The sequence below is a fragment of the Haliotis rubra genome, unplaced genomic scaffold (genome assembly GCF_003918875.1).
Source record: "Haliotis rubra isolate DU_JTF1 unplaced genomic scaffold, ASM391887v1 Scf406, whole genome shotgun sequence".
In the NCBI taxonomy this organism is placed as follows: domain Eukaryota; kingdom Metazoa; phylum Mollusca; class Gastropoda; order Lepetellida; family Haliotidae; genus Haliotis; species Haliotis rubra.
The window spans coordinates 123,500-150,055 of record NW_025767087.1 but is presented as its reverse complement, the minus strand read 5'-3'; the positions used below and the strand labels follow the sequence as shown (position 1 = coordinate 150,055).

Genomic DNA, 26,556 nt, shown 5'->3' with positions numbered 1-26,556 from the left:
ACTATGCCAGCAATATCACGATGGGGGACACCAGAAATGGGCTTCCCACATGTGGGGAATTAAATCCGGGTCTTCAGCGTGACAAGCAGACGCTTAAACCACTCGGAGCTGACCATAACCCTGGAATGACATGTATTAAGCAGCGAAACAACACATACCATCTTTTAATGTCTTTCGATGTGGCACAGCCAGGGATATAACCATCACCCTACCACAATCTGGGTCGGCATTCGACCCATTTGATCAACGATTTGGTCCATTCCAGCAAAGACAAGGGTGTAATAAAACAAAACAGTCTCGTTCCTTGAATTGTTAAGACATGTATTCACTGCTGAACAGATAAACACATTAGCATAATTCACTAGACAGATAAACAAATGTACATGATTCACAGACATATAAACACACAGGAAATAGTCAAGTCATGTTGGATTAATGTCCAATTCAGCTTTGATTCGTTTTTATCTAGGACTTTAGAGATTTTAATTTATGCCATTGATGTCGACTTCAATAATCTCTCGAACATTTTAACTTAAAATATATAACACTATGTAGTATAAGAACTCAACTTGCATACGTCCACATTTAAAAACTCTTACACATAAGATACCCTCTTCCAATAAAATTCAATGTGGTGTCTAATTTGAGTCATGATTGTTTGTCCATAATTCATATTTCACTCACAAGGAACTATGTTAAGGAATGGTCCCAGGGAATTTATCACAATGGAGATTCTCAACATCTCTCTTGATGCATTAATCAACATGTAGTTCTTCTGAAATTCTCAATGTCTTCCGGGTACCGATGATATACGAATGGTTCCCAGGAATTTATTGAGACATAAGGATGATACTCAACATCTCTCCAGATTAAAATTCAGCACCAGTCTCGGAGTATTACATCTCCAATATATAGACCTGGCCATGCTAACAATAAGTACATATTGCATTAATCGACAAGTAGTCCTGAAATTCTCAATGTCTCCCGGGTACCCTGTCTACAACTGAGCATACACAGAATGGGTTTAAGCACAAAGTTCTATGTTACAAGCACCATCGTCCACCGGGTCCAGAAATGTCTGATACGGTTCCACTGAACAATCACATGCAGTGATAATTATTCAAGAATAATCTATAGTGATGTTGTTGCAGTAGTTCGGACTTGTTTTTCAAAGATTGTGAGTGCTACCAGAGTAATAAAATATGTTTTTTGTTTGTTGTTGAACACACTCAACAACATTTCGGCTACATGGCTTCAGTCTGTAAATAATCCGAGTATGGACCAGACAAACCAATGATCGATATCATCATGAACAACCATCAGAAGCTTGATGGGTATTCAGAAGCTGGAAGATAACATAACAACGTATGGTATGGATCTACAACTTCTTTAATGTTTACAACACAACGCTTCATGGCTACTTCTTGCCCACATAATCTCCTTGATCTCTGTACATCTCAATCTGTAATACTATCTCAATGGCCTCCTGTACATACCATATAGTTTGTTCGTAATCATATTCTGTCATTCACCTGATGAAGGGGCAAGAAAGTAGCCCAGAAACGTCATGTTGTAAACATTAAAGAAGTTGTAAATCCATACCATACATTGTTAAATCAACAACGATCTTCGCATTTCGCACTCACTCAAAGCGAGTCTGCATGTCTGACTACCCGATCCTGTTAATCGCCTCTTACAACAAGCATGGGTTGCTGACAAAAATTCTAACCTGGATCCTCATGGATTAGCAATAAAATAATTCACACTGTAAAAATGAAAACAGGCCTTGACCCTTGGTCTTCAGACAACTCTAGCCACTGGACTTAACACTGTCCTCAGTGAATGTTGCTGGTTTCACCTACAAGTAATCACTGTACAGTAATGCACCATGTTCGTGGTGTGGAGTCTGTGTGGTATCGAACAAATTCATTGGCATCACTGTGGTGTAGATGTGGCATGGAATGATGGCCTTGTTTCTATGACAACCACGCCATGCCGTCAGGGTGTATGGTTATCACAGGGTGCTGGAGTGGTGTGACTTGACATCAAGACATCTCCATACTTTCAGAGTCGTCATCGCTCAGATCCCAGACCTGCTCAGAAAAGAACAAACTTTTGGCATGGTGTTGACATTTAAATGTCTTCAGTATCTTTTTCATGGTAGCTTTCCCCTCTGAAACCTGACATCTACCCAAAATCTGAATAATTGTTGCATATCTCACTTAATTTATTGTAAACAGAGACAAAAGCTTCTACAGTAACAAGCATGACCTGTCACAGACGTACACACTGACCTCTACCTTGTACAGATATGGACCATGACAACAGTGACTGATCCTGGTCCCATACTCCGGGTACTGACCTTGCCCTCTTGCAGGTTCTGACCTTGACCTCTTACAGCTATTGACCTTGACCTCTTACAGATACATATCTCTTGTGCTACTTTAGGTACTGACCTTGGCTTTAACACCAACCTTTTTCTACAAATATCAACTACCACACTAGTAACCCAGTCCCCTATATGTATATTGATCTCAACCTTACTCCCTCTCCTACATATATCCTCTACCACAGATCCCACCCTCTCACACAGACACCGACCTCAGCATCCAGAGTCTCCTGCTGCATCTGTGTGAGTCCGGTCAGGTCCTCCAGGTAGTTGGGTTCATTGAACGCACGCAGCAGAAACTGGAAGCCTTCCTTCTTGTAGGACTCCAGCACCTGCAGCAGCACACACAACCTTCATGTATCTACACACAGAGCCACGCTGCCATTTTTCTAGCACTTCATGTGACTAAGAACAACTGAATCTCAAGGCAAACCAGTGACTGGTTATATGAGCCATGGGTGGAAATAACTTTAAAATTGCTAGTGTACTCCGGTACAGTGGCACATGTAAAATCACTTGCCCTGATAAGTTTTCCACTATACCGTCCATGTTCTTGCTGATTTTTAAAATAAACAACATTATTAACATTGGAAAGTCAACTGGACACCGGTACAGCGTGATATACAAATTTGCTTGCCCGACGGAAAAAAACACTGGACTCGGACGTCGGGCAATGGGTTATTTCCACACCTGTGAGCAATGATTTAAACCACATCATCAGGTCATGTACTGTAACTATCAAATCCTCATGAGCTGGGAGTTCTGTTCCACTGTGGCTTATAGGCAAACAGAAAGGTTAGGTTGGATGAGATGAGAACATGAAGAGTCTCACCATGGTTGAGCAGGCAGTGCACTTGTCGAAGACCCGACTAGCGGGAAGAACATGATGGTATCTAGACAGGAACCCACGTATCTATAACAAACATTGAAAGAGTGAGTGTTGGCTTGATATTTCAAGTACCTCAACATCAGGATGATACCTTGCCAGGCTCTTACTAGACACTCCATGAATGAAGGAGCTGGGTTTTAATGGCGCTCACGGTGCTAACAATCAGAGACATAAGTGAGGCCAATTGGGTTTGAAGCCATGATTGTACATGATTGTGCCAAAAGGATGCAGCTTTACAAATTGTGGCTTCTTACACAACTCGTGCCATTCTCCACAGGCCCATCCATGAAATGATGCACTGTCCATGAATTGAAAAGCAAACAGTTAAACAACACTGACAAGAGGGGTCATATGATGTAGTCCTCAAAGTAACCATCTTTCTGGTTCGGTAAAACTGCTGGTATATGTTTATGATTATAAAGACAGTAGCAAGATAGTTATAAAACAGACCAATTTTGCAAGTAAACTCTTCCCCGTTCTGGACATTTTGATGATGCAGAGGTATACATATATTCACAGCTTGTTAACAGACTGTGTGTTGTTAAACATTGTACTGAGCAATAATGCAGCTTTGTGATGGTCAGTAAATAATCAAGTTTTGACCAGACAGGTTACTGATTGACATCATGACAGCGTTCGAAATACCTGCCTGCCTGACCGCCTGGGATGGGTTATTTTCAACACGGACTGCCAGATTCTCAAATACACCTGCCCGATGGTCGGGTTAAAATTTTGACATGTATATAAAGATAGTTTGTGGGCAGGTAAGTTTTGGTCAGGACTGGCAGGTTTTACATCTAACCAGCCCTGTGGTCTGGCTGAAAGTTTTGGGAGTTTCATACCCTGATGATGAGTATCGATCTTGGCAATAGGGTCATAATCACAAGTGTCAACCATTTCATCAAGATTGACCAACTGATCTCACAAGTTTCTCTTCCATGAAGAATGGGTTGCTGGGCCTAGATTTTCGACGCTCTCTTAGCGCTAATATAGTCGTAAGTGCCATACATTAACATTAACTTACGACTATCTTAGCACTAAGAGAACTTCGAAAATCTAGGCCCAGGAGACACATTCTAACCTGTATGTTCATGGGGTTCTTCATTTTGGAAGAAACTGAAGTTGCACATCACTGGTCTTATTCAGGGAATTAATAGTGAAAGAGACCATGAAAACTAAACTTTTGTATTAAATTGACAAAACATTGACATGCTGTTAATGACCTGTCAGTCATTCTCTCACTGGAATATGTGTTACTGGTATGCATCTGCTAAAACTCAAACTGCCCTACCTGGTGAGGGACAAGTCCTAGAGAACAGTCAGACTCTCGGTACATGTCATCATTGGAGGTGGTGTCCGCTGGGGCCTCGGGTCTGGCAACAAGCAAACAGATAACTTGATTTCAAAATATGTATTAGATACACAAAATATCTATCAGATACATAGAAATTCTTATGATTATGGCTAAATACTTGTTTTTTTTTTTTATCACACTTCAATTTCACAAGAGTTTCAATGGTTATTTTCAGGTCACAATGGGGGTGGGGGTGGGGTGTGCACGCCCCCCAGTTTAATTTTGAAATCCAACCAATTTTACAACATCTTGAACATTGAGATGGTAGACTCTCCCAGCTACCTACCCTTTGGGTGACAGAGTTATCTCCCCTTTGAATGAGAGACTGTCAGAGTTACCTACCCTTTAGGATGTTGCAGGACAGACACCAGGAGCTCCACGGCCAGAGCACCGGCTATCATGGAGATGCCAGGCCTGGTGACGGTACATTGTTGGTCAAGCGTCCGGTCCCTTGTGGACTACATCCAGAATACAAGAAAACACATGAGCATCCATGTCACAATCTCATCCACATAGAGAAATCACTTCCATTCAATATTTGACGTGCATAGTATGTTGTCAAAAAGATTGATGACATACCACTCAAAAGAACATAAGAACACCGGAATCTTTCATTTTACACTAGCCACCCGTCATGCCATGACTGATTACTATAGCACGATGAAATCAAGTGTTCTTTGACAGTATATTTTGTTCATTTATTTTTAAACGATTATTCTAACACGATTCATAATTTCCAAATTTATAACTTGGTTTATGATTATTATACCATAATCTACCAATATTACCACTTTTGAGTAATTTACCCACAGCAAACTAATGGTCGATAATATGAACATAAATCTAAGCAGATAAATGTTAGATGACAATTGATCTAGTTTTCTCATTTAAATACCACTCAGCAGTCACTGTATCCAGCCAATCCCCATTTCAGTCCTTCCATACAAACAAATGACGGAACTATTCTCTTGCATGGAACAAGGAACTCTCATTGCCATAGCAACAAAACACTTTTTGCTGAAGACCTAGAGTCAAAGACATATTTCCTCACATTGCCTGGAGCTACAACATCATTGCAGAAGTAGCACCCTAGCTGACATCCAGGAATGGTGGTTGTCATGGAAATGGGTCCAGGAGGTATTGCACTTTCAGCCGTCTTGTAACCATGACGAATGACGAGGAATGTATCAAAGCCTAGAGCTGCATTCATGACAATCTGAAACATGAAACAACCAGTTAAATATGAAACATGAAAACCTTGTTCATCTTAGTGTTATGGACATGTCCTTAAATATTTAACACAACTACTGCAACCATAGAGAAAGAACACAGAGAAATCATAGTGCTGAGTCTTTGTGTACAACTTGTCAGGAACCTTTCTTCAGCAGCTTCCAAGTCCTCCTCAAGCCAGACCTATCTGTGGTTTCATGGACAGAGGGGCGGTGGGATAGCCTAGTATTTAAAGTGTTCGCTCATCATGCCGAAGGCCCATGTTCGATTCCCCATACGGGTACAATGTGTGAAACCTATTTCTGGTGTCTCCCGCCATGATATTGCTGGAATATTGCTAAAAGCTCCATAACACTGAACTCACTCACTCACTCATGAATAGAGCATCTGCCTGGAGAATGATGGTTCCATTGCCTAGCCAAAAGATGTACTTGTTGTTAACTTGCCTTGTACTTGACGTGAAAGGCATAATTCACAGACTGGTCAGCTCAATATGACTTGGAATCCTGAGTGGGAATCCATTTTAAACTGTGGCTAGAGCGCTGTAGTTTCATGGATAGAACATCTGGCAGGAGAATGATGGTTCCATTGTCTAGCATGAAGGGCATAATGCATAGACTGGTGGGATCATAGTGGGGTATCCATTTAAACTGCAGCATGCTATATCCGTGAGTTTGTACCAAGAAGCTTAAACATCTTTTGGTATGAAACAGAAGGGGATCAAAACACTTATATTCCACTCTCCGCCAGACTCTCTACCCACTTAACCACTGAGATGTTGTAACATTCTTCAGCCAGGAAATACACATGGATCCTCATCTATTGAATACCAGGCCTGACATTTCCCATGATAACAGATTTAGAGAAAATGTCCAAATGTTAACCAGTTGGGTGATCCTGAAAAGTTGCACTCCCTTTACCAATGTGACACTGTCAGTAGAATATTGGATGTAGAGTCCCTGGTCATTGTTCCTCTTACACGAAGTCTCAAGGTTCTCACACCCCTGTCCTGTGTGGTCAGTGATCCCTACCTTCTGCTTGACCCCTCCAAGGACAGTGGGCAGCCAGCGACTCTCTCTGGTGTCCATCAACAGGAACAGCACATCATGGCTCTCTACCAACTTCTCTAACGTCTCGACGTCCTGTCGTACAGTCTCTACAGAACTCTCTGTCACAAACAGGAGACGTGATAATGAATAATTTGCCAATATCAAACCTATGGTATTCTTTCAAAAAGATGTCCACCACTTTGTGAAGCTGACAACCAAGAAACATAATCAGGTGACGCAGGATTTGAAATATGGCATAGTTTCCTGGTATGCCAAGGGGGCATAACTCTGCACAGTAAATTGTGGTGCCACAGACTAGGCCCATATATCCTCCTGATCATGAGTGAGTGAGGTTGGGTTAAAACAGGGTTTAATGTCTAGCTGTAGACAAAAATGTAATTTTCTGAGTAAAATTGATATTTTATACTTATCCTGACTCATGCTCTTTTGCTTGTCCCCTTCCTCTTGCGAACATAGTGGAACACTTGTATCTCCTTAATTGAAGCTCCCTTCAATGTAAAATCACTAATTGGTACTCACCCACGAGTTACCTCCCCTGCCGTAAGCGCGGGAACAGGTGTCGCCACCCTCTGGCCTCATGCTTCACTCTCTCCTGATTTTTCTTGCCCAACACTTGAATTTACAGGAAATCCAAAGTGTTATGTTGGGAGGATGGAGGAGCTATTCCATGAGTCAGGATAAGTATAAAATATCAATTTTACTCAGAAAATTACATATTTTCCTTATCCTGACTCATGCTCTTTGTTGTAGAATCCACGGAGAGGTGGTGGGTAAACAGAATACTTTGGATTAATTAGTGATTTAAGTAAGTGATATTGTAATAACCCCTGCAGGGAACTTCATAAGGCATTGAGACTTAGGATATTTCCTTATAATAAGCCATAGATATATATACTGCTATAAGTGGGGTATTACCTTACTAATATACTGATATATCAATATATATATATAAACTGCTACTCTAGCGTGGCTGTACACTGAATATAACTCAGTATGAGCTTAAGGTTGAATAACCTAAGCTAAATATGTACATAGCCCTAGAACTCCATGGAGTTATAATCTAGTGAATATATGTATCATATATCTAATAATCTCGTGGGGAATGAATATTAAGCCTCACGAGGGACTCATCAATTTGCTGAAGCGAGGACCAAAGGACCTAAATGATGAATGCCAGAGGCGTCCCTCGGTGGTGATATCTCTGAGATAGTGATTAGCAAACACCATATTAGATTTCCAAAAGCATCCTTCCATAATTGTATTCAATGAACGAGTTACCATGAAGAGGAGCGTGGATGCCAATGCCCTGATTTCATGAGGATTTGATGCTGTTGGAGGGTCCAGTCCTGCTGCCTTATAAGAGGCGTAAAATGACAGTTCTTATCCATATTGATATGGTGAGTGCGAGAGACTTCTGTCTGATTTTGTATGGCGATATGGGGATGAACAATCTTCTGAAGCGATCTTAGCCTTGTTTTGGAAACGGCGTAAATAGATTATGAGAGCTCGTACTGGGCATAGAGATAAGTCCAATGTATCTTGAGATCCAAGAATTGAGGATAAGCGCCTTAAGGGATGTGAAATAACCTGTCTGGTTGACCTGGTAGTTGATTTTTAGCGATGAAATCCCATCTTAATCCCAGATGCTGTGTCTTTTGATTTTCATCAAACTGTATCCTCTCATAATCTAGAGCATGAATTTCAGATATTCTGGCTGCCGTGGCTTCTTGATAACAGGAAGACTGTTTTCTGTGAGAGAAATTCAAAGCGTTGTTCGATTCCAATGGTTCGTAATCCTCACTTGTGAGGTGTCAGTAAAACTACATTCAGATCCCAAGCTGGGCGTGGAATTTCCGCTTTTGGTCCTCCAATCGGGAAGCACGTTAGTAAGGCCAGTAACTCTGGTGTTCTTGTTAATTTAACACCCGTTCTCATAGAAATCCCGCAGAACCAAGCGGCAAGATATGTTGACAATGTCGAAGCCTTTTAAATGTTTGTTTTGCCGTAAGTAACACAAATAGTCTGCCACTTGAGGATCTCAAAGTGGCATCTCGCTGTAAAACCCTTGTTTGTTGCATAATTTTTCAAACTTTGCCACTTGTCAATCGTACATTGCCAGTTGAGTATGCTCGTAAGGCAAAGCGTGACGGCTTTTGCGCCCTGGTAGAATATCCTCTCTTGTTTAAACACATTTTAATACAGTCCATCCGCGTGAAGTTTGAATACTTCTGGGTTTCTGTGCACCTGTTTGGTGTGAGGATGTAATTAACAGGTTTATGCAGCAGGTAGTTCTAGTGCCGGTTGACCGATATCTTGTATTAAGGTGGAAACCGCGTTCTGGCCGAAGCCAATAGGGCGACCAAAGTGAGTTGTAGGCTCTGCGTTTGGTTGATTTTCTGTAATACTAGAGGTATTATTGTTGGGGCGGAAGCAGCGTGACGCGTGAGGCCTTCCCATGAAATGCTTAAATCGTCTGTTGCCCATGCTTGTGGGTCTGGCACTGGTGACACGAATGTCGGTAGTTGATTGTTGAACCTTGTGGCGAATAGATCTACTAGGCGGCTCCTATTTGCTTGATTATCTGTGCAAATATCTCTGTATTGAGCATCCATTCTGTCGCCGCACGGTAGATGTGGCCGAAGAGTCGCTGTCTGCTAGTATATTCCTGGCTCCGGAATGTGGCATGCTTTGACATGTAGATTTAGATCTTGGATTAATTAGAACAGTTGAAAGGTTAAATTCAAAAGGTTCGCCATCTCGATTGAGCCTTGTCTGTTCACATAAAACGCCACTGTCGGAGTTGTCGGTATGTATCATCAGGTGCGCATTCTGTAGAATGTTGCTCAATGTCTTATGGCGTTGATTACAGCTTTCATCTCTAATGCGTTTTATGTGGAGTTTGCTTTCTAGCTGAGTCCATAACCCTGATGCCGTCGGTTGGAGATGAGCTCCCCAACCTTGGAGCGGAACACGCATCCTACATATAGATGGGTCTTGAATTCCTGCTCTGCTAAACAAATCCCTTACGCTTGGACATTCGATTTCTTTGTCCACCATAATAGATGAGGTCTGAGATGTATCGGTAGACTGAATGGTTGTAGGTCGTCGAGATGTGTATTGGCGAAGACCTGTAACGGGGCATCAGTAACTGTAATCTGCCTATGACTGTCAAGTCTTGGGCTGATGTTAGAAGACCTAGTAAGCTCTGCCATTGTAGAAGTGGTAGCGGTGACAGTAGAGCTGGTGGAATGATCTGTTGGATCTTGAGCCAACGGTCTTCTGAATGCGACTTATCACGGTTGAAGATTGGTGATAAATCGGATTCTAGGAATTGCAGATCTTGGCGATGGTACTAGGTCCGACTTGTGTAAGTTTACTAACCATCCCAGCTGTGTTAGTAGCTTTATGATGTAGTTTAACTGTAGTTTGAGATGCTGTGGATCTTGATCTACTTGTATCCCGTCGTCGAGGAAAGAGCGCACTGCGTAGCCCTTGAGCGATGTAGATAGATAACAATCGGGTTCGTTATCCTCGAATGAATAACCATGGGGCTGATGCTATTCAGGTAAGAATTACTTTCCACTGGTAATGTAACCCGTCTAAGCGTAAACCGAGAAGGTATTTCCTGGATTCGGGATATGTATTGGGATGTGCAGATAAGCATCTTGTAGATCTATACTGCCCATGTAGTCCATGGGGCTTAATCATCTGCCGTAGCTGCGGTAGATGTAGCATAGTGAACCTGGGTGGTTTGTTTAAGTAAGTCTTGTTGAAGAAGCTCATGTTGTAAAATGAGTCTGTATTTCTCCTTGGAGTTCTTCTTGGGTACTAGGAAAACTGGGGAGTAGAAACCTGGTTCGATGTTTCCTTGCTCTATTACTTCTATGGCCTGCTTGGTTAGGGAGTAATGTAACCGCCTCTTAACTTTAGTAGTTGTTGTGCTCTACCTCGAACTTGTGAGGGTTGACTGTTAGTGGAAGGCTTGGCCTGTAGTGGGATCTGAAACCAGCGTTGAAGAATGTTGGAGACATAGGTGTCTTGAAGTATTCCCCAGTTTTCCCAGTGTAGTTGAAGGCGTCCACCCACTTGTGGCGGTTGTACTGGAGGCGGGCTGGGGTGGAAGACTCCAGTCGTTCGAACCTGTCTTTCAGCGTTTATAGTTGCGGGAACCTCTGGGTGTCCTGCCTCGTCTCAGCTGACCCTCCTCTATAGTTTGCCATATGGGCTGAATTTAAAGAATCTCTTCCCTGGAACTGGCAATCTTCCTGTCTCTAGCTCTTTGTAGGCCCGTGAATTTAGATCTCCCTGAGTATCTTTGTGAAGAATCTGTCGAATGACACTGGCTAGCGATGTCCATCGATTTAATCATCAGGACTTCTCTAGAATCCTTGGTGACTTCTTTGGAGACTGTGTCTATTCCTCCGTCAAATATGGATGGGGAAGACCAGGGGCTGTATATAGTGGAGCTGTAAAGTTCTCACCCCAGTTGCAGGAAGCTAGGAGGCCTTGGCTGACGAGCTAAGGTCAGTGCTGCTGAGACAGGCGATCAGATGATCTGTTAAAACTGCTGGTCCTTCTTTTGCATCAGTAGGGCCGGAAGTAAATCATTCTGTCATCTTCAGAGGTCGTGGTGTTCGAAATCTGAGATAAGTGTCTCATTTATTGTTCTAGATCTATTTAGACCGAAGAACATCACGCTTCGTCATGGTTTCTATCTGAACCAATTTCCGATCATCAATCTTGTAGTACTTGTTCTTGGCATCGGAGATCAGCTTATAGTTCTCATCGATGTCTTGGCGCTTTGAAGAAAGAAGGTTCCATATTATGCGTGGAGAACTTCTTGGCGGCTGAAATTTAACAGATGTGGCGTCTGAACCTTTGTGGCTTTGTTAAATGCTGTATCTAGGTTCTGAGGTACCGCCGCAACGGATTCGATTAGGGGTAGTGTAATAGCATCTGGCGTCATCTTCTTTCATCAGATAAGTCATGCCTTATTGCCACTCTTGGAAGGTGATGAGAGATCTAGATTATTGACCATCCAATATCTTATCTCTGCATCTGAGAAAATAATTCCTCCATCATCTTCCATTCCATCATCATAGATAAGAGGTTGTTGCTCTTCTGATGTAGGGCTGTGTGGCTCTATCTCTATATCGTTTGAGCTTGTGGAGATCTAGTTGTAGGCTTATGTGCAGACCTGTGAGGTGATCGACGTGGTGATCGCGAGGTGATCGCCTTTGGTGATCTATATCGATAGGTTGACCTTCTTGGCGATCTATGAGGGACCCCTGATAGCCAGCGAAGCTCTTGTGTAGTCCCTTGCTGATCTTTTAGATGAAGACGATCTGGGTTCAGGTGTCCTTGAAACGCCTTAGCGAAGCCAAGCTTATCGTCGGTCCTGGGGAGCGATGATATGACCTTAGCGAGAAGGCTTGCGTGGTGGTCTGGTGATCAGATTCCATATCTGAGTATGACCGAAAGAAGGTGATGATTCTTCCCCGCCGAAGGAAGGCCTTCGGCTGCTGTACATCTGGAGTCCTTCTCGGCCGAGGTGGTCTGTGACTTCCTTCGAGCGCTGCATTGTCATCGCTGCTGCACGTTGACAGATGGTGCCCTGGGGTGCTGTCACGTTGGAGCCTTCGCTAAGGCTCGATCCTGGGATGGCTGCTTCTCCAGTCTATAGTGGCCTTCCATCATAATCATGATCTGTTTCATAAGATCGTTTGGGATGATCTGCGGCGTAGTAGATGGTGCCCTTTCTGCTGTGTTAGCGGTGGGGCCCTCAGCCATCTCGCCTGACATCAGTGTAGAGGCATCAGGCTGCTTGTTGATCTCTGCTGGCGTCACTGTCGCTGTCACTGGTCGCTTCTTGTGGCGTATGTCGGTATGATGATCGGCTGGTCATCGGTAGAGGCCCAATTCTGCTGCTGGAGCGATCTCGCCTGAGAAAGCTCTCTCGATGACTTCTCAGATTTCCCTTTGGAGGAAGACGCTGCCCTGGGGAGTCGGGTTCTGCTGTTGAAGACGCGTTGAGGCCCTCTTGGACTTTGTCTGCGATGACTGGATGTCTGGAGAGGCGGTCGCTTCTTAGAGGTGACGGACTGCATCCCACGTCCCTCTTCCGATGGGGTCTCAAGCAGAACACCAGACGGGAGGGATCACTCGACAGCAGTTGACTGGATGGGCAATCCGACGTATCGGCCATGTCTACACCTAGTTTGCGTGACCTATCTGCAACACGTCTCAAGGCGCAAAGATGGTATTTATCAAAGGCAGAATTGGTTAAATTTATGCAGTAACTGCAGCGTGAGTCAAACGCACAAAGGCGTAGTACAACTAGGGCATACCACATGCGGATCCGCTTGGCGGAAAAACGTAATCTACAAATAGGTACAGTTTTTCATCAATGTAAAACTAGCTGAACAATCACTTAACTCATTGAATAAACAGTAGAAATCACGATTAATTATTAACGCAAATAACTGAAGGATACTAGCTATACCTTTATAGTAAACTATAAAAGGTAACTAACTAAGAAAAACCAAAGGATATAGTGTGTAAGGAGACACAGACGCTCTCACATCCTGCTCACTGGGCGAAGAAGGAGAGAGTGAAGCATGAGGCCAGAGGGTGGCGACACCTGTTCCCGCCCTTACGGCAGGGGAGGTAACTCGTGGGTGAGTACCAATTAGTGATTTTACATTGAAGGGAGCTTCAATTAAGGAGATACAAGTGTTCCACTATGTTCGCAAGAGGAAGGGGACAAGCAAAAGAGCATGAGTCAGGATAAGGAAAAATACATGGCGATATGTTTGCATGCGTGTCTACCTGCTTGTACTAATCAGAACATATCCTGGTTTTATAGACCAGCCCATGAGACACAATGTCTTAGTTTCACATGGATTCTGACTCCAAGCCTACCAATCCTTATTTAAACCCCTTAATGCTATGCAGACAGGCTCGGATTTTATAAAGCATATTCTTTTAGCACCTTTTATTATCATGCAGCCAGGGAATTGAAATTTCTGCTCTGCAGGCAGATTCTCTATCCACAAAATCTCGGGGCAGTCTTAAACAATCAATGCCCTGAAGTACTGACCTGGTACTGAGTGCCCGGGCATAGGGATGGACAACGTTAAGCCTTTGGTGTCCTGAAACAGAGTGATGAGGAGATTATTTGGGAGACAAACATTATGTGATTTAGAATTGCAGGGGTTGCAAAGGAGTAACCTCATCTTTTTGAAAACTATTATACATACATACATACATACATACATACATACATACATACATACATACAATTAAAATGCAAATAACTAAATCAAGACTACTAAAAATATCTCCATTTTTCCAGTATGGTATGCAATAAATGCAACATTTTGAGCAGATATGAAATTAAATCCAAGTTTATTTGCAGTTTGAAACCACAAGTGGAAATTATCTAGTAGCCCAGTGACAAGTAAGATACCATTATTTGATTGCCCGAAATGAAAACTGACTTGTCCCGGGCATCAGGCGATGGGATTTTTGAACCCCTGCAGAATGGAACTAAAACATTCTGAATCCTTGTCAATATATTCAACTAATTTTGTTTTGTAGAGCTATTTCACTGAAAACTGGGCCATTTTCACCACTGTTTTATTAAAGTCAAGTTTGGCCCATTTGCCTGAGGTGATGAATTCCTCCGCAAAGTTAAAATTCAAAAACACTGACTCAAAAACACATGATGCAGTACAGTCTGCTAATACATCATTGTTATTAATACATTTAACAATTGTTTTGAATATATATAAAGCTGCTCACAGCTCCCGGGAATATCTTCCGGAGAGATTCTGCAGCAGCTTCTGCCTTGGGTCTGCCTCCGTTCAAGCAGTCTTCAAAAGTGAACAGTGACTGTCGTACTGGGTTGGAGTAGGATATTCGGGAGTTGTCGACAAATGTTATCTTCCTGATGCCCCAACCCTGCAAGAAACATGGACTTTCACTTTCCGCTTCGCTTTCAAGTGACCAGAAAATAATTAAAAAGAATTAGCCATGACCAAGATGGCATTGTTTAAGCAAGAACACATAATGCTTCTCTATGAAATCTATTTTCTATAAATCTCTATGACTATTTTGATGTTCACAAAAATTACCCACCATTCATGGAATTCAAAATAAGAATTAAAAACAAAACAACACATATATTAGTTTGTGGTGTACTGACCATGAGGCCCCGGGGCAACATTACACCCCAGAGTTCCAGAGCCAAGCAGCAGGACTTTAGTGGAGGAGATTTTCTCAAGGTCAAGGTCGGGAAGCAGACGCCATCTCATCAGCTTCAAGTTCAAGTCCACTGCTGACTCTGCTAATCTTAACACACATATACACATATATTTGTCTCAATCCTAGGCACTACTTAATCATCATCATCATCATCATCATCATCATCATCATTCAACAATACATGTAGTATATATGTTAACAACATATGTAGTATATAATATACTACAAACAAAAAGTATGGGAATACCCTCAAATTTGATAGCCATGCACAAACCTGACAGTGGTGGCTTCATTAATTCATAAAAGTGAAATGTATCTGTGACATGTGCTTAGTGGACACTTTAAAAGACATGTTAAAACAACAGATGAAACAATTGCTTCAATATCCGTGAAGTTTTGATGAAATTAAAAAAGTGTCCAAAACTGCAAAAGACGAAGGTGTCAAAACACACATGCACTGTGTCTGATTCAAACGCCCAAACACAACAACCTAGTGCACGTGAAAGACAGACTTCCCAGGCATGTTGTGGCAACTTTTCCTTAAAAGAAGCTGCAGACAGTGTTAAAGCCTCACAATTACCCCAACATGCCTCAGCGCAGACCATTAAACGACCACAACAAGAGCAGGGCCATTGCATGGCTAGAGGATGGTGAATCCTTAAGAGGCGTTGGTCGTCGTCTTCAGGTGTCCCCTTCCGTCATTCATAGGCTGAGGAAAGGTTCCAAACCACCGGCCGAGTACAAGACAGAGCTTGATCAGGAAGGCCACGAAAAACAACAAGGGCAGACGATCGATATGTTGTACTCCACGCCCTTAGGAACCGCTTCACAACTGCCAGTGCTCTATGGCTGCAGCTCAGACATGCAACCAACTCAAACATCAGCATCTCAACCATCAGGAACCGTCTCAGAGCTGCTAATGTACGGTCACGTTGTCTTCTCATCCCCACCCACATCATAGTGCTGCAAGACTGGCCTGGGCCAGAGCACATTTGAGATGGAATCAGCAACAGTGGTCCGGGGTACTCTTCACTGACGAAGTCACGATTCTGTCTTGAGCACAACGATGGAAGGATTAGGGTTTTCAGGAGGCGTGGAGAGCGTTACCATGATGATGCTACTGTGAGGGAGAGGAACAGATTTGGTGGTGGCTCTGTGATGGTTTGGGAGGCTTCAGCTTACATCACCGCGTACTCCTCTGTACCATGTACAGGGCAATTTGACTGGATTGAGGTACCGGATGAGATTCTGCGTCCTCTGGTTCTTCCAGCTTTGAACACCATTGGTGCCGGAGCACAGCTGCAAGATGACAATGCCAGACCACATCGAAACTCGAGTCGTTAGAGACTTCTTGCAACAAAATAATGTGAATGTGATGCAGTGGCCAGCTGATTCACCGGATCTGGCTCCAATTGAACATCTATCGGACATTCTTGGACGACGTGTTAGAGACAATCATGGCATGGCACCGACTCTTCAGGTTCTTGTACAGTGGCTCCAGATGGAATGGCAGTTGATTCCCCAAGCTACCCTCCGCACCCTTGTCAGGTCCATGAGGCGCAGATGTACAGAATGCATCAATCAACGTGGAGGACACACCCAATATTGATACTGTGACTTTCAGTTTTGACCCCTATCCTCTTCCGCTGCTTGTACTGGCATTGCAGTCAATGATATCTGCCCATAAATCCATTACATTTTAAGAACAAATAATGTTTTATTTACCCTTGTAATAAACCGACCCTGCCACTTTAAATTTACTTTGTTATACTTTGATATTTGGGTGTTCCCATACTTATTGTCGGTAGTATATGTTAACAATACAATACAGGTAGTATATGATATGTTAACAATACAATACATGTAGTATATAACATGTTAACAATACATGTAGCAATGCATATACAGTGCACTCTGTCAAACTCGGACTCTGTCTTTCTCGGATTGCTGTATAAACAGGACTAAACTCACGGTCCTGACGTAATCCTTCTTTGTTGTCATAATAAAAAAAGTTCTGTATCTCGGACTCTCATTATTTTGGATTTCGGACCAAAGTGTCGGCCCGATAATGTTGTTACATGTAAAAACATTGGTATATAATTCGGACTGAGCAGGAAGTCCGCTTGGCCAATAAACCTTGAATGAACAATCCGTTGATTGGTTTGTGTATTTTGTCTTATTTACTTAGCAGGAAGTGGGCTTGACCAAGACCGCTTGGTCTACCGGTGAACGCGATTAACACCAATTGTAAACTATAATTGAGCTGATCATGTCAACTCAGTGTCAATGTCACTATGTATTTAAGATGCCATCAGACACAGTGTGATATCAATCAGGTCAAAATGTCCGAGCGACCACGAAAACGCCTGTGTACTGAATTGTCACTTGTAACCAAGATAAATCTAATCAATGATTCTGAAGCTATTCCAAAGATTTTACAGAAAGACTTGGCCGTTAAATACCAGATAAGCTAACAAACTGTATCTGACATTTTGAAGAAAAAGGAAGACTACAGATCACAGTTTGAAGCAAATGTGTTTCATGCACAATCGTATGTTCATCAAAGGGAGATAACTCCATTAAAATCTGTGTACTTCGGACTTCTGTATAATTCAGACTTTTTAGTCGGTGCCAAGCTGGTCCGAATTAGACAGAGTGCCCTGTAATAGGTAAACAATACATGTAGCATATAATATGTTAACAATATAATACATGTATATATGTTAACAATACATGTAGTATATGTTAACAATACAATACAGGTAGTATATATGTGAACAATACAATACATGTAGTATATATATAACATGTTAACAATAAATGTAGTATATAATATGTTAACAATACAATACATATGTTAACAATACAATATGTGCTTACCTAGTTGGGTCCATGCTAGACGACAGGTTCACCATCCGGGGGCCCAGTTTTTGTCGCTCATTCTTCTCCCAACCCACGCACTTCGGACACTCTGGAAGCAAAGGTATCCCTTGACACTTGGCGAAACACAAATTCAAATTGCAAAATGTTCCCATAAAAGTCCATGGTTATAAAAATTCCTTGCTTGAGATTTGGATCTACTGACCTGTCTGAGCAGACAGTGAAGTGAGGGTAATGTTGAAGACGAGGCTGTGGCTGATGTCACGCACGCCATCACGAGTCCGGTCCCGGAGACACAACACCTCGATCTCACCCAACTTATCTCCCCTGAATGAACACAACCAAGAGACATTTGTGTAGACATTATCATATCACTTAAAACAATGGTGCATACTTTGAAATATTTGACTTTTGGTTCAGCAAATGAGATTAAATTGACTTTTTTTTTCATTGATGCAATCATACACATATGCGCCATAAACTTGGTGCTTCTTGAATTGCAATCTCTTGAGGAACAATGTGTTATGTGCCAAATCTTTGAAGGGCATTAACAAGTGGAATGCATAAGAAAAGCAACATTTATGGATGTCAAGTTCTTTATTGTGAACAACACGAGGTTTTGGAGTGGATCTGATGGAAGGAGCAAGCATAGACTCCGAAACGTCGTGTTATTCACAAGGAAGTTGACATCCATAAATCTTGCTTTTCCTATCCTGTCAGTGTATGGAATAAGCCCAAAATCCACCCAGACAACTGGGCTGGTAACTTCAAAATGTTACCAGCCCAAAATGGATTTAACCAGACCAGACACCAAGATATGGTGAATTTGCTCAGATGTATGGAACATCTAAACTTTTGACCAGACCATCGGGCTGGCTAGCTGTAAATTTAGACCGTCCATCAGAAATCTAGCCAGTTTCGGTCTGTCGGACGGGCCTTATTTCATACACTGGTAATGTGCCCTAACTTCAAAAGAAAGAAGTTACGTGCATGCATGTGTGTGTCTATCACTCGTTTTGTTCTGGGGGGTCATCAATAAATTCCATATTACTACTCACCATCTATGAGCTATGACAGTGAGGAAGTTGCGGAGCGGCCAGCCAGGATGTTTATCCAGGGTACAGGGGTCACAGAAGCCAAACATCACCTTGCCCTGGACAAACAGCAGTATGTACTTGCAGAGGATGAATATACAAACTTAATTCTTTTCTTGAACTTTAGCTTTCTAATTCTCATGCTTAACTGAAACTTTTCAATTCTCTTAGAGGCACCATCAGTTGTTCACAGATTCATAGGCCTCAAAACACTCATAAGACAAGAAAAAAAAGTTAACAGAAAAAAAATCAAAACGATAAAGTGTACAGGTTGTAGTTTGATCAAGCAAGTAAATATGACAAAAACTGTATAATGTTAATCATCATACACTATATACTGGTTCTTTAAAGTACTCTATAAACTGGTTCTTTAAAGTACTCTATATACTGGTTCTTTAAAGTACTCTATATACTGGTTCTTTAAAGTACTCTATATACTGGTTCTTTAAAGTATACTATATACTGGTTCTTTAAAGTACTCTATAAACTGGTTCTTTAAAGTACTCTATATACTGGTTCTTAAAAGTACTCTATATACTGGTTCTTAAAAGTATACTATATACTGGTTCTTAAAAGTATACTATATACTGGTTCTTAAAAGTACACTATATACTGGTTCTTTAAAGTACTCTATATACTGGTTCTTAAAAGTACACTATATACTGGTTCTTTAAAGTACTCTATATACTGGTTCTTTAAAGTACTCTATATACTGGTTCTTTAAAGTACTCTATAAACTGGTTCTTAAAAGTACTCTATATACTGGTTCTTAAAAGTACACTATATACTGGTTCTTTAAAGTACTCTATATACTGGTTCTTTAAAGTACTCTATATACTGGTTCTTAAAAGTACACTATATAAACTGGTTCTTAAAAGTACACTATATACTGGTTCTTTAAAGTACTCTATATACTGGTTCTTTAAAGTACACTATATACTGGTTCTTTAAAGTACTCTATATACTGGTTCTTAAAAGTACACTATATACTGGTTCTTTAAAGTACTCTATATACTGGTTCTTTAAAGTACTCTATATACTGGTTCTTTAAAGTACTCTATAAACTGGTTCTTAAAAGTACTCTATATACTGGTTCTTTAAAGTACTCTATATACTGGTTCTTAAAAGTATACTATATACTGGTTCTTTAAAGTACTCTATATACTGGTTATTAAAAGTACTCTATATACTGGTTCTTAAAAGTACTCTATATACTGGTTCTTTAAAGTACTCTATATACTGGTTCTTTAAAGTACTCTATATACTGGTTCTTTAAAGTACTCTATATACTGGTTCTTTAAAGTACTCTATATACTGGTTCTTTAAAGTACTCTATATACTGGTTCTTTAAAGTACTCTATATACTGGTTCTTTAAAGTACTCTATATACTGGTTCTTAAAAGTATACTATATACTGGTTCTTTAAAGTACTCTATATACTGGTTCTTTAAAGTATACTATATACTGGTTCTTTAAAGTACTCTATATACTGGTTCTTAAAAGTATACTATATACTGGTTCTTTAAAGTACTCTATATACTGGTTCTTAAAAGTACACTATATACTGGTTCTTTAAAGTACACTATATACTGGTTCTTAAAAGTACACTATATACTGGTTCTTAAAAGTACTCTATATACTGGTTCTTTAAAGTACACTATATACTGGTTCTTTAAAGTACTCTATAAACTGGTTCTTTAAAGTACTCTATATACTGGTTCTTTAAAGTACTCTATATACTGGTTCTTTAAAGTACTCTATATACTGGTTCTTTAAAGTACTCTATAAACTGGTTCTTAAAAGTACTCTATATACTGGTTCTTAAAAGTATACTATATACTGGTTCTTAAAAGTACTCTATATACTGGTTCTTTAAAGTATACTATATACTGGTTCTTTAAAGTACTCTATAAACTGGTTCTTAAAAGTACTCTATATACTGGTTCTTTAAAGTACTCTATATACTGGTTCTTTAAAGTACTCTATAAACTGGTTCTTAAAAGTACTCTATATACTGGTTCTTAAAAGTATACTATATACTGGTTCTTAAAAGTACACTATATACTGGTTCTTAAAAGTACTCTATATACTGGTTCTTAAAAGTACACTATATACTGGTTCTTAAAAGTACTCTATAAACTGGTTCTTTAAAGTACTCTATATACTGGTTCTTTAAAGTACTCTATATACTGGTTCTTTAAAGTACTCTATATACTGGTTCTTTAAAGTACACTATATACTGGTTCTTAAAAGTACTCTATATACTGGTTCTTTAAAGTACTTATACTCTATATACTGGTTCTTTAAAGTACTCTATATACTGGTTCTTTAAAGTACTCTATATACTGGTTCTTAAAAGTACTCTATATACTGGTTCTTTAAAGTACTCTATATACTGGTTCTTTAAAGTACTCTATATACTGGTTCTTAAAAGTATACTATATACTGGTTCTTAAAAGTACATGAACGTCAACTGGTTTTAGCAAGAATATGCAAGATGAAAAGGCTGTTTACAAAGTTCTAAGCCTAAAGCCTAACATACAAAGGCATTTAATAAAGCTTAATATTTCATTGTGGACATTACATGACGTCATAGAGGGATATCAACAAAAACCGTGCATAGTTTTGCTGTGTAATAGAAGCAGGGGGTCATTGACCGTTAACCTTTGACCTTTCAACATAGGGCAAACATGCAATGATTAAGTACTTGCAGATTGTTGTTTGGCTAAGAGGTGAACCCATGTTTTACTTATAATATTATCAGTCAACCTTTGTACATGAAGTTCATTATATTTTACCATTCTTTACCTTTCCTATGTCTGTGACACTGAGTGTTTTCAATTCCTGAACCAGCACAGCATCCCCTGACTCCCTGACGGTGAAGAACCCCTGAAAACAGTCTCTACCTGCCTGGAAGGCATCGTACGAGGTCAGAAAAGACTTCACCTGTAAAGGAAAAATACACCTGATACACCCTGTATATAACTGGTTCAACTTGTAACAGTTAACAAATGTTTAAAACATATGCATGTGCACATACAATATCTCACCAGTTCTAAATAACATACTGTTAGATTTCTATGTTATTAGACCACTCCCTGACGTGGATGCAAACCTATGAAGATCTAGGTTAAAAGTGATCCTCAGTAACCCATGCTTTTTGTAAGGGGCGACTAAATTGATTGGGTGGTCAGTAGGGCTGCAACGAACACACCATCTGGCGAATATGATACATATAATGAATATTGGGTAACGAATACGAATAATTATTCACAAATACAATATTGTAGTTAAGTGATTGATGTACAATATGGTACGCCCATGTTGACAGTGTTAATTTGTCACAGCAATAACCAGTGATTTCATGACACTCAAATTTGGTATGTAATAGTTATAGATGACAGTACCATGTGCGGCCTTGGCAAACTAACATGACTTGCGCTACTGCAAGGCTAGTACATATTCCATAACTCAATATCTCACTTTGAAAAAGGACATGAGGGTTCAAGTAAAACATGCTCCCTTAAAAAAATCGTAAGTATTCATTAATATTCGGTTCTGGTGACCATAAATAACGAATTGAATTCATGAAGGGCTACGGTTCGATTCACCGAATATGTGAGTGAATCAATACAGCCTTAGTGGTCAGACTTGCTGACTCAGGTAATGCATGTCATCGCATCCCAACTGCGTAGATCGATGCTCATGCTGTTGATCACTGGATTGTCTGGTCCAGAATTGATTACATGTATTTACAGACCACCACCATATAGCTGCAATATTACTGATTGCGGTGTTAAACAACAAACAAACAAAACTTAACTAAGAACCAGGCTAGCTATTCTCGAAACGTTCGTAGCCCTACGAACTTCTTAAGCCCATTCTTAACACATACGCTACGATCAACATTAAGAATTCTTAGGTCTACGAACGTTTCGAGAATAGGGGCCCTGACCACCCAAACCAGTTAGTCTTAGGGGCATGGTGGGTGAGCTGGCTAAGGTGCCAGGCTACTGATCCAGCGAGCATGTGGTGCCGGTATCGAGCCCACCTGTGGCCGGGTGTAAAAACCCTGAAGTCAACTTTGTGTGCAGACTCTTTCAGTGTTGTCACAACCCTTAGTGTACAGTACACAACCCTGTGCACTTAAAAGAACCCACGAATTTGTTGGTAAATGACCAGATGGTGGCCACATGAATTTGTGCAAACACCTAGTTGTGGGTACAGCAACGTGCAGTAAACTTTGACAAAGTACTGTGACTATGTGTCCCAGTCCACCCAGCTGTGAATGGGTACCTCATAAGGATGGGAAAGCTGTAATAACTCGGTGCGCCTAGTGGCTGCAAGAGTTGTATACTCCCTAGGGACCTGAGATTGATAATAAGATGTGCCGTTGAGATTCACATCCAATGATCGAGGGAAAAAATACCAGCACCTTGAGCATGAACTAAAGCGTGGATATGTGCGCTATATAAATATCCTATAATAATAATAACATTATTTTACAGACCAATTCTAACCAAGAATCCCCACTGGGAGCATAGCCAGTACCTGTTCTGGTGAGAACCTGCCATCCAGAGCCTTGGGTGCGGAGGAGACTGTGTTTTCTGGTGCTGTCAGACATGGGAATGCAAACCAGTAGTAGTAGTTGTATTTCTTCAGATCCTGAAAATATAGTTTATACAGTAGTGAGTGATCAGTGGACATGGGGTATAAAAACATCTTTCCTGGCACAACCTGCTGCAGTTAACAATATATACATGATTGCAAACTTATAGCACTAGGTTCCTGGCAGAATTATGCTCAAAGAACATAATACTCCTCTGTTAACAGATATTTTATATTCCCTGCTCTGGTGGAAGTAAACAACTCTGCCTGAGGATAATTGCCTGTTAAGTACTGAAAGGTTTTGCTTTCACATAAGCATCTAATCCTACCAGGTACCCATTCACTGCTTAGTGGATTCAGGGTGAGGTAGAATAAGGGACTGATACACTCTCTGGAGATAATGAGTCTTCATCTTCAACACCAGGTGGGGTAGCCTAATGGTTTAGGTGTCCACTTGTCACGCTGAAGACCCAGGTTCGATTCCCCACATGGGTACAATGAGTGATGCCCATTTCTGGTGTCCCCGCTGTGATATTGCTAGAATATTGCTAAAAGCGGCATAAAACCAAACTCACCCACTCACTCACTGGAGATAACCACTGAGTCATCATCAACAACAACACCAGCGACAACATGAACATCATCACTTACAGCATGAGTGAGAAGAAGGAATCTGGACAGGAGTGAAGGATCATCTACGGCTCTGCCACTAATTATGTCATCCCAGATCTGAAACAAATCAACATTGATTCACTGATAGGAATCGTAATCAGATAATATTTGGTTCACAAGCCTGTGTGAATTTTGTACATGTTTTGCTTGTAAGAATAATGTTAATAATTCATCAAAACTAAAGTGACTATTTTGCAGATGTAAAACCTGTGTAACTAAAGAGCCCTATAATGAAACATACCTGCTTCCCTGCAGTTTCAAGTAACTCTTTTCTTGTCGCATTCCTTGAATTTTTCCAGTGTATTTGTGTTCTGGATAGAGCCCTTGCTGGGAAGACATCGAGGTGGCGTCTTCCATTCACTAGAAAAAAAGTAATATCCTGGCTCCTCATCTTAGAAATCCCTTAAGACAAGCAAGGTGTGCCGAAGACCTTTATTCTTCCCCCTGTATCCCAAACTCTCATAGCTTCACAGATAATCAATAATAAACATACTGAGAGACCTTAAAAAATAGGACCTTCCTTTTTCTCTAAAATCAATTTGGGAAGATAATGAAGCATTCATAAAATATACAGCTTTGTCTGATGTGTAGGTCAGCCATCAATATATTATCATGATTACCCGTAAACTTTACTAGATTGCTTTTATATTTGTAGCTCTTGTCAATACAAAACTAACAATATATACTTGAGTATGATAACAATGGGGACACAACACATCTTGTATACCTGTCAAAAGCTGTAAAGTCCACAGACAGTCGAGGAGCTATTCCTGCTGGATCCCCTGAAACATAAATCAACTCATGTAATATATTTTGTTGCCATGGTTACAACATTAACTTCGTGTGCTGGTGATTAGATGCCTCACTCTGAAAGTGTGGGTTCAAATTCTGGATGGGACTCAACCCCAAAATGTACAAGAATCCATATTTTACTGAGAAAGTGTTAAGCCCAGCTATAACTTATGTTAGATTTGGCAGGGGTGGAAATAACTTTAAAGCTGCTAGTGTACTCCGGTACAGTGGCACATGTAAAATCACTTGCCCTGATAATTTGTCCACTATACCGGCCGTTTTCTTGTTGATTTAAAAAACACCAACATAATTAATATTGCAAAGTCAACTGGACACCAGTTCAGTTTGATATACAAATTTGCTTGCCCGACAGAAAAAAACACTGGACTCGGGTGTCGGGCAATGGGTTATTTCCACCCGTTTGGCCAATTTCTCTAATGTACATGTATTATGTATTCATATATTTTGGTACTGCTGTATTTTTTTATTTTTGTTGACCATGTTTATATTTGCTGTGGTTCTGCCTTTACACTCTACTACAGGGATGGCAACAGGAAAATCTATTTTCAGCTGAAAACGTAATATTGTGTCATCGAGTTGAGGGTTTCTCAATGGATTTAGACGATTCACAATTGAACAATTTGAAAAAAAAATCAGCGGAAAATTGCCATCCCTGATACTAGTATGACACCAGTGATGAAACAGTAACATATGCCCTGTGTATGTTGTTCAGTGTAAGAAGAAACACACACCAACAGCCCTCGACATTTTACATGCACTTCAATCATTTACTGACCCTGTTGATGACAGTGAGTGATACAAAACAAATCTTATGGATAACAACTTCTGGATTTATTTATCACATTGACAGTGAGTGGAATTTATTTGTGTCTTTATATACAAACATGAGTAGGCACAAATTCTTAGTGATTGAATTTGTAAATCTTCATTTTATTAACAATGATCATGATGATAAAGAAGTAAAATATAGGATAATCAGGTTCCAATTCTCTTTCTTTCCGACCAAGTGCGTCTTGTCATCATAGACTTTATCACTTACCATTGAAGTAAAATCCATGAATAGTTTTCGGTGCTTCATCCAAACCATACACATTCAGCTTGTTCTCTGACAATCTTTGCCAAAACCCGGCATCAAGGGAGCTGCTGAAAGGGGCGAACTGAAGCGAACCTCCACCTGACATTGCCGTATCCTAATTCACGTACTGTTTAAAACTGTTTAGTACGTTCGTAATTGCCAACGTAGAGAGAGGGGTGTCATCGATAATTCTCACTGTCACATGCAAACATAAACT

The 26,556-nt window shown here is 40.6% G+C and overlaps 1 protein-coding gene across 1 annotated transcript; it reads right to left on the bottom strand.

Annotated features, from left to right (window-relative positions):
* Positions 1 to 304: 304 nt before the first annotated feature.
* On the bottom strand, positions 305 to 26,550 carry LOC124287830 (ubiquitin-like modifier-activating enzyme ATG7). The gene is given in 19 exon segments (XM_046724295.1): positions 305 to 2,093; positions 2,602 to 2,721; positions 3,222 to 3,302; positions 4,570 to 4,651; positions 4,975 to 5,090; positions 5,684 to 5,848; positions 6,894 to 7,030; positions 14,032 to 14,083; positions 14,736 to 14,905; positions 15,151 to 15,284; positions 18,078 to 18,168; positions 18,283 to 18,404; positions 19,136 to 19,230; positions 21,980 to 22,117; positions 23,723 to 23,836; positions 24,431 to 24,532; positions 24,718 to 24,811; positions 25,179 to 25,233; positions 26,304 to 26,550. Coding segments are annotated over 19 exon segments (2,058 nt in total). The 5' UTR covers positions 26,446 to 26,550; the 3' UTR covers positions 305 to 2,045.
* Between the last annotated feature and the right edge of the window lie 6 nt (positions 26,551 to 26,556).